Here is a 13,901-nt window from a genome sequence, read left to right as displayed (position 1 = left end):
CAGCGCGGGGCGAGCGGGGCGAATCCCGGGGAGGTGGCCCCACTCTTACCCTCCCCGGCTTCGGGCTGTTCTGTCACTGCTCTGGTTTTCTGGGTTTGGGGGTTCTTTTCCTTTTTCCGAGGTCTATACAGGAACGGGGAAACTCACTTCATGCACAAGCCACACGCAGCTGCTTTGCCAGCAGCGAGCGCTGCCGGCCTTACAGCAGACATAGAAGCTAGGGTTTTAGTTTTTCTCTTTTAAAAATTACCTGATCCATCTGGTAATCGCCCCATCCCACTGCCTTACGTCTGTGCCCAGTAGCACATTGTGGAGAGTGTTACCCCCACCGAGGAGGCAAGATGTCCCCCTCAAGAAACATTTCCACGATCAAAGATGTTTTTCTCTTGGAAAAGAACCCTATTAAGGAGCCTTTGGAAACTCATCTAGAAAGTCACTGGATTTTTTCCATTAGAAAAAGTTTGGATCCAGTTCAGATCCAAATCCTCAGCTTTGCCAGGGACAGGGGGTGCAGCAGCAGAAGCACAAAGCCAGTCTCTCAGTCCAGGTAAATTCAGGGCTGCCAGCAGGACTGCAAGGAGTTCAGCCATGGCACTGCAAGACATATACTTGCTCTGGAATTCCTACATGAGTTTAGGTAGGAAATTACAGTATTTTCCTATAAATGGACTTTCATGATGCTCCGCCTGGCTGCTCCATTCCCCACGGTCACAGTCATGCTGCCTTTACTACACTCGGAGTGAAGATTGCAATAGGAAGATGTGCTGGGTGTGGTAGGGGCGTGATGGTAGGAATAAACTGCAATTTTCCCTCCCACATGCACAAACACACCTTAGCTAGAGACATGGAGGGTTAGTGCTTTTGGTGTTAACAGCAGAAAACTACCTGCTTTCAGTCCTCCACACTGGCAGGGCTTGGTGTGCTTTATGTGCAGCTAGGCACTTGCCAAATAGGCAAAATAAACACCTTAGACAGTAGAGGCAACACAGAGATTAAAGTTTAGTCTGGGACAAGCCCGTTGTTTCTTTACAAGTGATCCCATGGCAGTGCTCAGAACACAGAACTGGAACAGATGCACAGTTACAAAGTACTGGCATCACTCCACAGCAAACCCAAAGCTGGCGAGCTGGCAGAGACAAGGATTAGTTGGCTGGAAAGCACCAGAGCCTTTGAATTAACAAGGTTGAGTGTTGATAAGGCATAGTTCACACTCATGACATTGGAGTTTGGTGGAGACACTCTGGCATAAATATTTGGAAACTCAAATTTCATTATTATAGTGGTCCTTGTGGCTTTCCAGTTTCCAGTTCAAAGCCTGTGCCAGTTTTCCAGACTGGCAGGCACATTCAGTGTCAATGAGCTGCTTGAATTGCACACCATAAATCTATCTCTCAACACCTTGCCATTTCCATATGCAATTAAAGAGGTGTCCTGAGTTTTGAGACCTGGTGGGTCTGTGCTGTTAGGGTGAAAGCTCAGGTGGCTGCTCAGAGGGACATCTGAATGAGTCCAAAGGCCGGTAGAGGCACGGTTGATAGTCATATCAATAATTTGCTGTTTTATCTCCATGGTGGTCTCACAGGGTCTCTGCTCACCCTTTCGTGCCTTTCCCACCGGGTTGTGTGCCAAGTGATCAGCAATGCTGACCCTGTCTGGGACAATGGGACTTCGGATAACTCCTGGGTAACTCAGCTGGAAACCAGTTATGGATTCTACATTGGCCTGGGTTTGGCTGTCTTCTCCAGCTTCCTCATCGGAAGCAGCGTCATCCTCAAGAAGAAGGGGCTGCTACGGCTGGTGGAGAAGGGAGGCACCAGGGCAGGTAAGGCTTTTGTGGGGGTAAGAAGAGGGAGATCCATCTGTTCCCAGAACTCCAGCACTCAAGGCAAGAGAACACCTCTGGATACACATCAGCCTTCCATCAGCAACGTAAATAAGACCTTTTGTGGATGCATTTTTGCAGGCAAGACCCAGATATCAGCACTGTGTTGGAGCTAAGGAGCTAACTTACAGAGCCCTGCAATGGGATGGCTGAGCTAAAGGCAGCATTCTCCTACCTTGCACTGCAGATAGCAAGTCACATGCACTGCACGGTAAGAGGAATAATACATGCCCATCACAGCTCTTACATGGGCTGTGTGTGAGGAAGCAGTGTGACAGCTCTTTGAAATGGGCCCCTTTGCACAAAGGTGCAAGTCATCACCATGCCACAGAGCAGAACAGCACAGCTCCATGACCCAATGCTTGCTCTTACTGATGCACTAGGCAGCTTTACCAGCAAGTCACTGAGACAAGGATGAGGTCCCATGTGCTTTAATTGCATCAGCAAAAGCCATTCATTAATGCAAGACTGCACGCCTGTGATCTGTGTGAACTCTGCTTGCGGTCTTCAGGAAGGGTACTTCTGAGCTATGTTGCTCAATGACACGTAGATAACTTTCCTCTAGCACCAAGCTCTTAGGGAGAGGTGTGTGTTTATGTGCACATATTTCTGGATGGGAAATGGTGGAGGAGCACAGCCTACAGCAGAATTGCACTGTGGAATTGGGCACATGCCATCAGCACTGTAAACATGCTCTAGCAGCAGCATTAAGTCCTACCTGGCAGCTGACCTACTTGCATAACTACCAAACAAAATAATGATAATTAAAATACTACTGCTGCCCAGCTCTGGCCTAGGAACAGTTATTAATTCATTTTACAAAGGAAGTAAATATCACTGTCCCCAAATGGGGACATAGAGGTATGGGTTGAGTCCAGAGTCAACTAGCAAAGCTAGCAACAGCACCTGAGCCACAGGCCAGTCTCAAGTCCATCTCCCTCCTCTGCCATTAGGCTGACCACATGCAACTGCTGAACAATGGAATACCAGTATTGTTTTGACTGTAGAAGACGCCTCTCTCCTTCCCTCCATGAACGCCTCCCACAGCAGAGCCAAGCGAACACAACAAGAGCAAACCCCTCCCTATTTTTCAGGATGTTTAACCAGGAATTAGAGATTCATGACAAAACCACAGCTGACAGTAAGAGTTCTTGAGAAACAAACCCAACCAAACAAAAATGAACAAAGAACCGCAACAGCAAATAAATCAGCCATTTTTAAGGCATACCAAAGTATAACATTTGAACTTGTTGAAGAGCAAGAAGCAGCTGAATTCTAGCAAAAGAATTTTCCACATCCTGAACTCTTCACGTCTGCCTCTTCATTCCCCTTTTTCCTATCTTGCCCTCTAATCTCTCAGTTTCAGTGTTTCACCCCTGCTACCCGAGAGCACATCATTTTTCTCCAAGACAGGTCAAACACTGCTGTTACTCACCAGTTAGGTTAGACTTAGCAAAAACACAGGCTCTCTCTGACCCTGCAAAATCAGGGGTCACCTTATCAGCAAACTCAAGCTCTTTACATCTAACAACATGTGGATTAAGACCAGAGCTGGGTTAATTCCCAGCACAGTATGTCCATTCTTCATTTATATGCACGTTTTCTTTCATTTAGTTGTCAAATGCCAGCAATCATTTTTCCAACAGAAATGCTTGATCAACATAGAGAGTGATGCACACAAAGTTAACATGAGGATTTCTGACAGTTCAGGCCTCAGCTCTATGATACAACACAGTGTATAAATGGAACAGATGATAACTCCTGGGACAGAACACAGGGAGCCTTTACCGTGACCATACAGCAACACAAACTACAGCACCACATGCCTGCACAGAGCAACCAACTACTTTTTCCTCTCTTCATCCTTCATAGCTATAACCCTCACTTGAACCAGAAAACAAGGTTTGGAGAAAACTCATTGCCTTACCTTAGTGCCCATAGGTGAGGCTCCACAGCGAGGCAGTGCGATACAAAGGGAAGCACAGGCTCCTTGCAGGCAGGTTGCAGCTAGCAGCAATCCCAGAGAGTGGTCTTGGGTGGGGGGCACCCAGCGCAGAGCAGCCCCTGCCATCCTTCATCCCTCTGCTCCAGGATAATGCACAGGGAACAGGCAAGTGGAACATGCAAGACAACTTACGGTCAGTCCATGGGAGCACAGCTGGGGTGTTTGTTGATGCACAGAGGGGTTGATGCATCCTGATGGCCACAGGTCCCAGGGCTGAAGGGCAGCCCCAAGCCCTTCAAGGCAGGCTGCATCCCAGGCCAATAACTTTTAAGGCAATAGGGGTCCACTGTCACCCAGAATTAAACCACTGCTTTTATTGTACTTGTGTTATCCAGCCCTAAGTGCTGGCTTCTGCTAATCCCTTGATTCAACATAATTTCCATATAGGACAGCATCTCTCCGTATTCAGTCCTTCCAGGAAGCTTTCTCACACTCTTCCTCTTGTAATTCATACCTCTCCAAAGGTACATTTCTCATCTCTTGCTCTGAAGAACATGGTTGTTAACTCTCCATACCTGTGTGCTTTGCTTCCCCAGGAGATGGAGGCCACGGCTACCTAAAGGACTGGCTCTGGTGGGCTGGCTTGTTAACCAGTAAGTAGAATCTGCTTCCCCGGGTTTTCAGCTTTTCCAGTGTCTGTCCCTGTGATTCAGGTGTGGAATGAGTCCAGCATCTAGTGGTTTAAAGCCTTTTTTCTGGTAAGTTCCCCCATCCTCAGCAGAGGCACCTCAAGGAGAGCAGTGAGCCACACAGAATCTCCCATCTTCCTGCAGGGCTCGTAGGACTCAACAGCTCAGTTTTACCAGATCAGATGCATGAAAAGCCAGGTTTCAATAAGGCAGTTGGATGGCACGCTCCCATACCAGGCACAGAGCAAACAGCCTCCCATGCATGCCTGGGGCCTCTGGGAAAGGTTCCTGCTGCTGCACAGGGGTGATAAGGAGGCGTTGGTAGCAGCTCCTTTCTTGAGCAAAGCTTGCTTTCCCTTAGAGCCAGCCTTAAAACCTTTTTTTGATGCTGTGCATTACAGTATCTTCTCAAATGCAAGTGCAGAGAGCAGCAGGTTTTATGAGAGAGCTTTTCAGAGCAGCCTTTAGTAGCCCTCAGCACCACAGCCACTCCAGGTACTCCCACCTTGTAGCTCCTGCTGCACAACCGCTGTAACACATCCCACAAGCAAGCACACAATACTCACTGCTCAGGGGACAAGGATAGCCCAGACAAAGAGCAACATCATAACCCCATGAAGAGACGTTTTGTAGGTGAGGAGCTACTTCCCAGCACTGCAGCTCCCACAACTGCCCACCCCTCATTAACCACCCAGATACGATGCAGCTGCTTGTGTTAATGAGCTCATATGGACCAGCTGTGATGAGGCCAAGCCCTGGCACCCCCCAGCCCTGCTCTGTTTGGTGTCAGGCTCCAGAGATGTCTCTCTGCTTGTATTAATCTGTAATAGAATTGCACCCACTATCTGGCCCTGTTCAACAGCAGCATGGAACCCCTCATAGAAAAGCTACTCTCTAACTGATATCTTACTACCCCCCAAAAGGAAACACAAAAATTATGCTGTAACTCACTGCTATTTATTTTTCTTGTGTTTATTTAGTGGGTGGAGGGGAAGCTGCCAACTTTGCTGCATATGCCTTCGCTCCTGCAACGATTGTTACGCCTCTGGGGGCTCTGAGCGTTCTCATAAGGTGATTTATGTGTCTGTAGTTTGCCTTTTTGTTTGCTTGTTTGTCTTGGAAGATAGAAAGACTTGAAGTGATGGAACTATGATTTATACTGCCTAAAGGCAAAAATGTCCAGTGATTTCTAGTTGTTGTCCTTTTGGGGGATCATTTGGAAACCGACGAATTAAGTAGCATGCCTTTTGGGACATAAATTATTGCAAATGTCAGTGTTATTTTCTTCTTTATTACAGTTCTTTAGCCAATCCAAGGTTTTATTTGTTTGTTTTGTTTTGTTCTCATAGTGAACAGTACCAAAATCTAGAAAGGCCAAAATGTCAGGCTCTGTTTTTAAACTCTGTCATTTGCCTTTTATTTCCTAGGCTTTCAGGGTGCTCTGATGTTGTGCATTTATATTTCTGTCTGTTGTTAAAAGAGCTGAAACCCTATTTTATTTGTTTTTAAGAAGGCGATTCATATCAAAATACATGATTCCAGGTATGGAAGATTTTATAGAAAGTATGATCATGAAATGCATGAGCAACCTGAGAGTTAGGACTGCTCTGGTGTCTTGCCCCAAATTTTTATGGACACCACCTAGATATTTCTGCAGATATATCTATAGCCCCAGTACCTTTAGAGTTTCTCTGGGGCTTAATAGTTCTGATGATTTAGTTACAATTAATGTAACTCTTTTGTTGTTAGGTTGGGGTTTTTTTTACTCTGTGTTTCTCAGAAGTAATTTCCTTGGGCTCTAAAGGCTTAATAATGGCCAACAGCTCAGGACTGAGCCTGTAAACCCTGAAAATATTTCTTAGGATGTGCTAACACATTCAGCATTTTTCTCACCTTGCTGATACATGAACTGTGATCTGGAGATCACACCTACATCTCTGCAGGTTCATCTGTCAGTAGGTGCAATGTGATTGTGTATTAACTCACTGGAATCCAAAAATGTACTCCAAATTCGTGCTCTTATATCACACAAAGATATTCTTTACCATATTTAAGCTGCTGTTCCTTGTATAACGGACTTTAAAGCATCAGCTGGCGTTTTTCTGTCCCATGCAGTGCCATCCTGTCTTCATATTTGCTTGGAGAACGGCTCAACCTGTTGGGAAAGCTGGGCTGTATGCTGAGCCTTGTGGGCAGCACCGTGATGGTGATACATGCCCCAGAGGACGAGGAGGTCACCACTCTGGATGAAATGTCTTCTAAGCTGAAAGAACCAGGTATGCAGGAGGTTGTGGTTTCTCTCTTGGGGCTCGGCAGCACGTGCTGCTCCCCATTCCCACCGCTCAGTTTTGAGTCACTTCTCTCCCTCTTCCAGGTTTCCTTGCTTATGCTGCGATCCTCTTGGCTGTCTGCTTCCTCCTGATCTTCTACTTCGCACCCCGCTATGGCCAGAGCAACATCCTCATCTACCTCACCATCTGCTCTGTTATTGGTGCCTTCTCCGTGTCCTCAGTCAAGGGCCTGGGTATTGCCATCAAGGGCTTCTTTGCTGGCCAGCCTGTGCTTCAGCACCCACTGACGTGGATCCTAGTCATCACGCTGGTGGCGTCCATCACTACACAAATTAACTACCTCAATAAGTCTCTAGACATTTTCAACACATCTTTGGTGTTTCCCATCTACTATGTGCTGTTCACTACCATCGTCATCACAACTTCAGTTATCCTCTTTAAGGAGTGGGTCACCATGACTGTAGTTGACATCATTGGGACAGTTTGTGGCTTCCTCACCATCATTTTGGGAGTGTTTTTACTCCATGCCTTCAAAGACATGGATGTCAGTTTAGGGAATCTACCACAGGTTCTCCAGAGTGGACAGCAAGAGCCAGTCACCCGAGACGACAAGAACATCCTGATAGAGGTGGACAACTCCAGCATCGCCCCAGAGGATAAACCCAAAGTATTCATGATCTACACCTAGCATGTTATATGCGAGGGTCTGGAGGTTGGGTGAATGGGTTGATGTCAATATTCTGGATACTAGTGAGCAATTTAAAAAAGGAAAAGCAGAAAAATAAACCAACAGTGTCTTATCCAGAGCTTGGTAAAGTCAAGCCAAGTCTTTCTGTGGGCTTTTGGATTGGATCTTTGTTATGGTGTGGCAGCAAGGGGTGGGTTTAATCCTTACTGGGCTTTAATACATGCAGCCACTGCAAATGAAAATCCTCTTGAAATACGCTACCCCTGGGACAAAGCTGCTCTCTGAGGAGAGGAGCTTCACATCTCTTATTCTTGGCAAGGAATGCCAACATTTACTCTTGTACTCCTTCCCTGGGTGGCCATTGATGTGTTTATTTCCAGGCCCTGGTTGAATCATTGATTAGTGTTTTTTTGTCTTTTTTTTCTCTCTTTCTAGACACTTGCATGAACTCCAAAATACACACCAGTATCTCCAACGAAGGTAAGAGACAAGGACTGAACAGTGCACACATTCTATTCAAACTCTGCTCATCCTTGTTTAATTACTTGTTCTGCAAATATGGGACAAGAATATTGAATATGGGCAAAACGTGGTGAATTCTGGAATAGGCGTTTACTCAGGCTCAGTGACCCATGAAATGATTTTCTTGGGCCGTGGCAAAGAAATCTTTTTCAGCTTTTGTTTTTGGTGAGGTGCAGGAGTTTCCCTGCAGCACAGTGTTACCTAGCTTTATGTGGGGTTTTGTTTGGTTGCCCAGGCCACGTTGATGTGGCTGGTGAAGCCACTGGGCCTGATCTGGACCTAACTTGAGCAAGGGGCAGCCCCTGCTCAAGCTGGGGAGCTCTGGTAAGGTAAACTCCATGTTAGGAGAAACACTGCCACTGTCTTCAAGATTTTGTGTCCTGTGAAGATTTTTCAGGCTGAAAGACCAAATGGCTGTAAATTTTAAGTGTTTTTTTCCCTTAGGAAATGTCTTGACCTTGAAGAGCATCCCAGCTCTTTGAGTCCCATGACATTTCCTGCTGTCATTTAAACACAAAAGCTTTATTGCTTTTGTTGTTTAGAGGGAGGTATGAGCTGTGTAATAAAAGCCAAACAGGCACAACTGGCTGATGCTCTGCAGAGCTGTGGGGATGCAGCTTATAGCAGAGTGGTCCTGATCACATCTCTCTATCTTTCTCAGTACAGTATGGATGTTACCTGGACTCTTGCACATTGCTCACCTTCAAAACCCCCTTGGATTCTTATCAGTGGGGAGGATGAAGAGATGGGAGAAATAACATTTTGAGCTGGAAGGTGAAAAAGGAAGATATTGCTGCAATTAAAAGTTTTTCCCATCCTGCTGCACAGGGAGACTGGAGCCCATTTGCTCACAGCAAATCCCAAACAGGGAACAGCAAAGCCTGAGCTGGCTTTGCCAGGCTGGCTCAATCCAGATCTGGCTGAGTTAGCCCTGGACCACAGATGCTGTCTGAAATACTGACCTGATTATACCTGGGCCTGAGCGTCACTGGGCAAATGCAGCACGGGGTTGTGGGGTGGGAATATGCAATCTCTTGTTGTAATAACATTTCAATACTGTTTTTTTGGAATGTGGAAAACGAAATAAAGGCTTTTTCTAAAAAAAACCCCACTGTTATAGGTGGATCTGAAAGTTTCTCATGATCTATCTGATCTTATTGGTGAGGCCTTAAAGGATAAACTGGCTGAAGGACAGCTGGGTGCAGCAGAAACAGCGTCTGGGCAGAGGATAAACCAGCAGCGCCCTCCTTTGGTAGCAGAAAATAATCCAAATAACTAGCTCGAGCTTCTTTTTGACATCCTAATTGGTATAATGACTAGTGCATCTAACCTTACAAAAAGACTGTAAACGGGACTCATCTTTCCGCACTGCCTAGAGCTGCATTTCATAAAAGTCATTCCTTCATTATCTTGCCATCTGTGGACAAATGCCACATGTAAAATGAAGGTTTAAACAGAGGTAACCAAATGGCACATGGTGATTAACGACACACACACTTGTTAATGACAACTGACAAATTTATTAAAACCAGGCAAAAGGCACAATGAATTGCATTCTTCAAGTATTTGCATAGAGAACATTATTGTAAACCATTAATATGTGGACACAGGAGAAAGTGAGATGTATTTTTGTATATATTCTCCCAAGTAACATTTTCTTTCAAAAAAAATCAGGTTTCACCATCTTTACTCCTCCCACAGTTCCCTGTTCTCATTCACTCAACTTGCACATATATGAAAACCTAAAACAATTTACTTAAAACTACCTTTTGGAGACTTTGTGATATTCCAGCAATAAGGTTTTCCATTAGTTCGGGCACACGCAGATGTTCTCTGAGCTTTAGGCATTTTTAAAAGCTTGATCACATAAAATAGAGTGAAAATAGTTTTAGTGAACTTTTTTTGGTGGCCATTTGATAAAGATCACTGATTGTAGCAGAATGCTACTGCTGTCTTCAGTGAGGGCTCAGATACAAGATCAAGTTCTTGTGGTTGAAGCTGTACTACAGTGTATGTACAGTATGTGCCCAGCCTACTGCTCCACCTGTGAGCAGTAAAACATACCATTATGTAGCAACATTAGCTGCACCCCAAGAAACAGCAAATTTGGGGGTTGTTTGATTACAGATTGTTTATATGCAATATAGTCCAACTACAGAAAAAGACATAAAAAGATTAGAAAGCTGATGTCTTTTCACTTGCCATCCCTTATTTCAGAGACAAGTATTATAGGTTGGTTTGTTTTCCAGGCATATAGAAGGTAACAAAATGGTCAAAACAAGGAATAATCAATGAGAAATTCAAGCCACACCATGTGTACTGTTTCCTTGTGGAGAAAGAGGTAGTAAAGTTGCAAAAACTAGTATGGTTTAAGTCATTTAACTGCTACATACAATTGCACATTTAATGAGTGTTTGGGGTTCATCTGTTTTGTTATATTTTGGGGAGGGGGGGGTTCCAATCAGTGGAGCTTTGGGAAAGAACCATCATACAAGTCTTTTCTTTATGCCAATAACAGAGTTTCTCACATGTGCAACAGCAACCACTGAGGATTTGTCCATAATAAATCAGACACAACAGAACTGTTGTAACCATAGCTCCAGCATTCCCTGTGTTCTCCAAGGAAATCATTTCAAGGAAAAGAAAAAAAAAAAAAAAAAAAGGAAAAAATCTGGCATAACAAAAGGTCTTAATTTAAAATCCTGAGGAAAAAAACAATGTAAAAAAGCCTGAACTATTAGAAGGAAGAAAAATGAAGAAAGTCATAAGGGAGGGTCCTCAGGGTCAGAACCATCAGCTGCTTAAAGTGCACAGAGACAGCTCTCTCCATCCATATACTGGAGAAAAAACCTGGAGTAAATGAGCTGCCTTACAAAAGCACCATGTGTTGCAGTAGTATTTCTGCTGTTTACCACCTGGGCAATTTGAGGGTAGGTTTCTCACTGGGATGAGGAGCAGACAGCCCATGCTGAACTACTGCTCAGCACAGACTGAAGCCTGAGGAGGCACATGCGAAAATATCACTGATCCACGGTACCGCATGTTGGGGAGAAGGTTTCAGCACTGGCTTTTGCTGAGCTTCCTTCTGGCTATTTGCCCTTGTCAGAGAATTTACCTGTCGTACCTTGACTGTGTCCCAATGCCACGGATGAGAGCACATGGGCTGCACTGGGGATGCTTTCCTGTCTTACAGCACTGAGGCAAGACAAGTGAGTGCTGGAGGACAGGCAGGTTGCAGCGCTGTTGGTGAAGATGGTTATATGGGGAAAATAATCCACTCTATTAAAGCTAATCAAAATCCACAGTGACCCACAAATTAACCAGGAATATTTTCATGGTTTGCTCCCTGTTGTGGCCTCATTTGCCACCCACTGTAAACTGAGAATAAGCCAAAGAAAGTTTTCAACAGCTGCCTTCTGCTCTCCCAAGAGGCAATGGTTTCTGTATAGCACCAACCTATGCTCCTGCAGCTGTGTGGGTAGGCTGAGGAAACCAACAGGGCTGGGTCTTACATGAAAGCCCATCAAAGCCAGCACCTGCACTCGCAAACTTGTCCTCCCTGGGAACACTCAAATAACTGATTAGAAACATGTGAAATTCCCATCATCCCATCCTGGCATTGGATATTGCACAGTAATATTTAAATACCGTATAAACAAGTCACTCCTATAAGGAAAAGGCTATTGGCAGTGAGGGTTGAGTTCAGCTTGGCATGTACCAGTGCAGCTCCTGGGGGCACTCCTGCCAAGCCTGACTGCAGCTTGTTGAGTCACATAGGAAACAGGATAGGCTGGAGGAGAGGAACCAAGACCCTGCCTGTGGCCGTGAATGGGTTTTCGGTTGATGAAGGCCATCCAGTCCCCTGTGAAGGTTGGAGCCAGCCAGGAACAGAGTGTTTCATGAGTGCCCACAGCAGCCTGGCTTCAAGACGTTCACTGCTCCAGCCGTCCTGACACCAGTATTCTGGATGAGATAGAAAAAGGGAAAAGGGAGAGGAGTGAGCACTGATGAAAGAGCAGTCGCTGCCCTCTCCTTCTCCTGGAGGTGATGTTACAGCTGACCAGGGTAAGCCTGTCTCCATTCACATGCATTCACACCCTAACACATCACATAGGAAACTCTCTCCAATGTCTTACCCAAGGAAGTGCTCAGGGATGTGGAGAACTGAGTTAACTGTTTTGCTTAACTCAGTAAATGCAATAAGGATCGGGCAAAATGTATTGCCCTGCAATAAGGGCAACCAACCCAACAGCCTTTCCATTTCCACCCACCGGGGCTGCACGTGAAGGTGTTTTGCAGTATGATACCAAGGTTACTCCCTTCAGAATACTTTTATTCCCCAGTGGTGAGGGAACACTGCTGTGCTTCCTGTCACTGTGCTCAGTGCCTACCTCTGCCACAGGCTGGAGTCGTCCTGGGATTCTGGGGTGTGCGGGAGGCAGTGAGATGGCAGAGCTATGCCCCGGCCAGGCTCTGGGTCTGGTTGGGATGGGATCAGCTGGCAAAGCTCTCTGTGGTGGCCGGGGCCTAGAAATATCCTACACAAGAAAGAAACAGTTTTCAATTCTCAGCCTGGACAGATGCCCAGCCTGAAAACAGAGATAATATTTGCAGTATTACAGTCTAGTGGATGCATGATGAAAAACAGGAGAAACTTTACAGACTAGGCAGGAGTCCCCATCACAACTTAGCTTGTAGCATCCCTGCCTGAGACAGAGGACTGAAGAGACACAGGTAAAATCACGCTTGCAAAGACCTCTCCCTCTCTAAAGCAAGGGGGGAGTCCAGGTAGCTGCTGCTGTGGCTTACTGTATTACACAGGTGATTAATGGTTCTCAACATGTAGAAGTTTTTCACCTATCCATTTCATGAAGACCGATGGCTTTAGGCTGCTGGGCAGCTGGCTTCAAACTGAGGACAACCAAACAGAGTAGCAGGGTTTCCACCTTGCTCTGCCTCCTAAATGGATCTGCAGGCTGAAAGCATGTCACATTATGGCTGGAAGTTTTAAGCCTTGAATTTCACAAGTCATAGGGAAGCAGTGTTCCAGAGCCTTTTAATCGGTCGCTTTATTGGTTCACTTAAGACACATATACTATAAGATTGCCAATATAATGCCTGTAAACCCTGTATCCATGTATATGTGTGCCCACACAAACACATAGAGCTCTGCACCCACCTACAATCAGTTACGACTTTGTTTGTGCACACAGCTGTCCCTAATAGGATACTTGGAGCATTATATTTTCCATTTGCCTAATGAGTTTCAGAGTAAAGCATGCCCCTGGGGAGAAGGTACCCACTCAAGAACCAACTGCCTGTTGTTGCTTAGTCTCTGAGCTGTCGCTGGCTTACAGGTGTTGATTTAATAAACACAGCTGCACTCACAAGTTGGAGGGCACCCAAAACCCCTGCAGTCTCCTTAGACTATGCACAAATGCGATGCTCGACGGCTGCATCAGCCAACGCTTGGGGATCCATTGCTCTCCAGGGACCTTGTCCTGTGACTCCAGGAAGGACTAGGCAGGCTAAATCCCACCAACTACCAGGTCCTAATTGCTCCCATAGGAATAGCAGAAGAGCAAATCTGGCAGATACTGCAAACATCTAGGAAGGACACAGACACTAGCAAACAGTGAAATTAATTATTTTCCACTATACCTTCCACACCTTGTGGCTCTCCCCCAACCCAGAAATGGCAATGATTCTTTTGAAAATCCTAGGAAAATTGTTCCATCTAGTAGGTCTGACTGAGACAAAGAGACTGGATGCACTGAGGAGGGAACACAGTGGAGATTGTGGGGAACTTGTCAACAAACAGCTGGGAAGGATACCTATTCCTTATTGACTATAGCCAGCTTCCTGCTTTTGTTTGAGTTTTCTT

At 45.6% G+C, this 13,901-nt stretch overlaps 2 protein-coding genes across 2 annotated transcripts in view; one reads left to right on the top strand and one right to left on the bottom strand.

The window, feature by feature from the left end:
- The first annotated feature begins 1,503 nt into the window (after nucleotides 1–1,503).
- Nucleotides 1,504–7,495, top strand: LOC104406627 (magnesium transporter NIPA2-like). Its single transcript, XM_010015674.1, has 5 exons — nucleotides 1,504–1,822; nucleotides 4,424–4,480; nucleotides 5,497–5,587; nucleotides 6,632–6,792; nucleotides 6,891–7,495. Exons 1-5 carry the CDS (start codon nucleotides 1,504–1,506, stop codon nucleotides 7,493–7,495), a joined length of 1,233 nt encoding a protein of 410 aa, XP_010013976.1.
- A 4,419-nt stretch (nucleotides 7,496–11,914) lies between these two features.
- Nucleotides 11,915–13,901, bottom strand: part of ADAM19 (ADAM metallopeptidase domain 19) — a 27,030-nt gene continuing 25,043 nt past the window's right edge. Inside the window, exons 21-22 of the mRNA XM_010015673.1 lie at nucleotides 12,409–12,555; nucleotides 11,915–11,980 (exon numbers count right to left, since the gene is read on the bottom strand). Coding sequence (XP_010013975.1) covers nucleotides 11,915–11,980; nucleotides 12,409–12,555 — 213 coding nt within the window. The remainder of the gene's footprint in view (nucleotides 11,981–12,408; nucleotides 12,556–13,901) is intronic.

This window comes from Nestor notabilis, unplaced genomic scaffold (assembly GCF_000696875.1).
Source record: "Nestor notabilis isolate BGI_N333 unplaced genomic scaffold, ASM69687v1 scaffold27025, whole genome shotgun sequence".
Taxonomy (NCBI): domain Eukaryota; kingdom Metazoa; phylum Chordata; class Aves; order Psittaciformes; family Psittacidae; genus Nestor; species Nestor notabilis.
This window is presented reverse-complemented; position numbering and strand designations above follow the sequence as displayed.

Excerpts from the sequence above, each read along its gene's own strand:
- LOC104406627 (XM_010015674.1), top strand. The coding sequence starts at position 1,504 with ATGAGTCCAAAGGCCGGTAGAGGCACGGTTGATAGTCATATCAATAAT. Across the intron at positions 4,481-5,496 it reads GTGGGCTGGCTTGTTAACCA|TGGGTGGAGGGGAAGCTGCC; the intron begins GTAAGTAGAATC and ends GTGTTTATTTAG. Across the intron at positions 5,588-6,631 it reads GCTCTGAGCGTTCTCATAAG|TGCCATCCTGTCTTCATATT; the intron begins GTGATTTATGTG and ends TGTCCCATGCAG.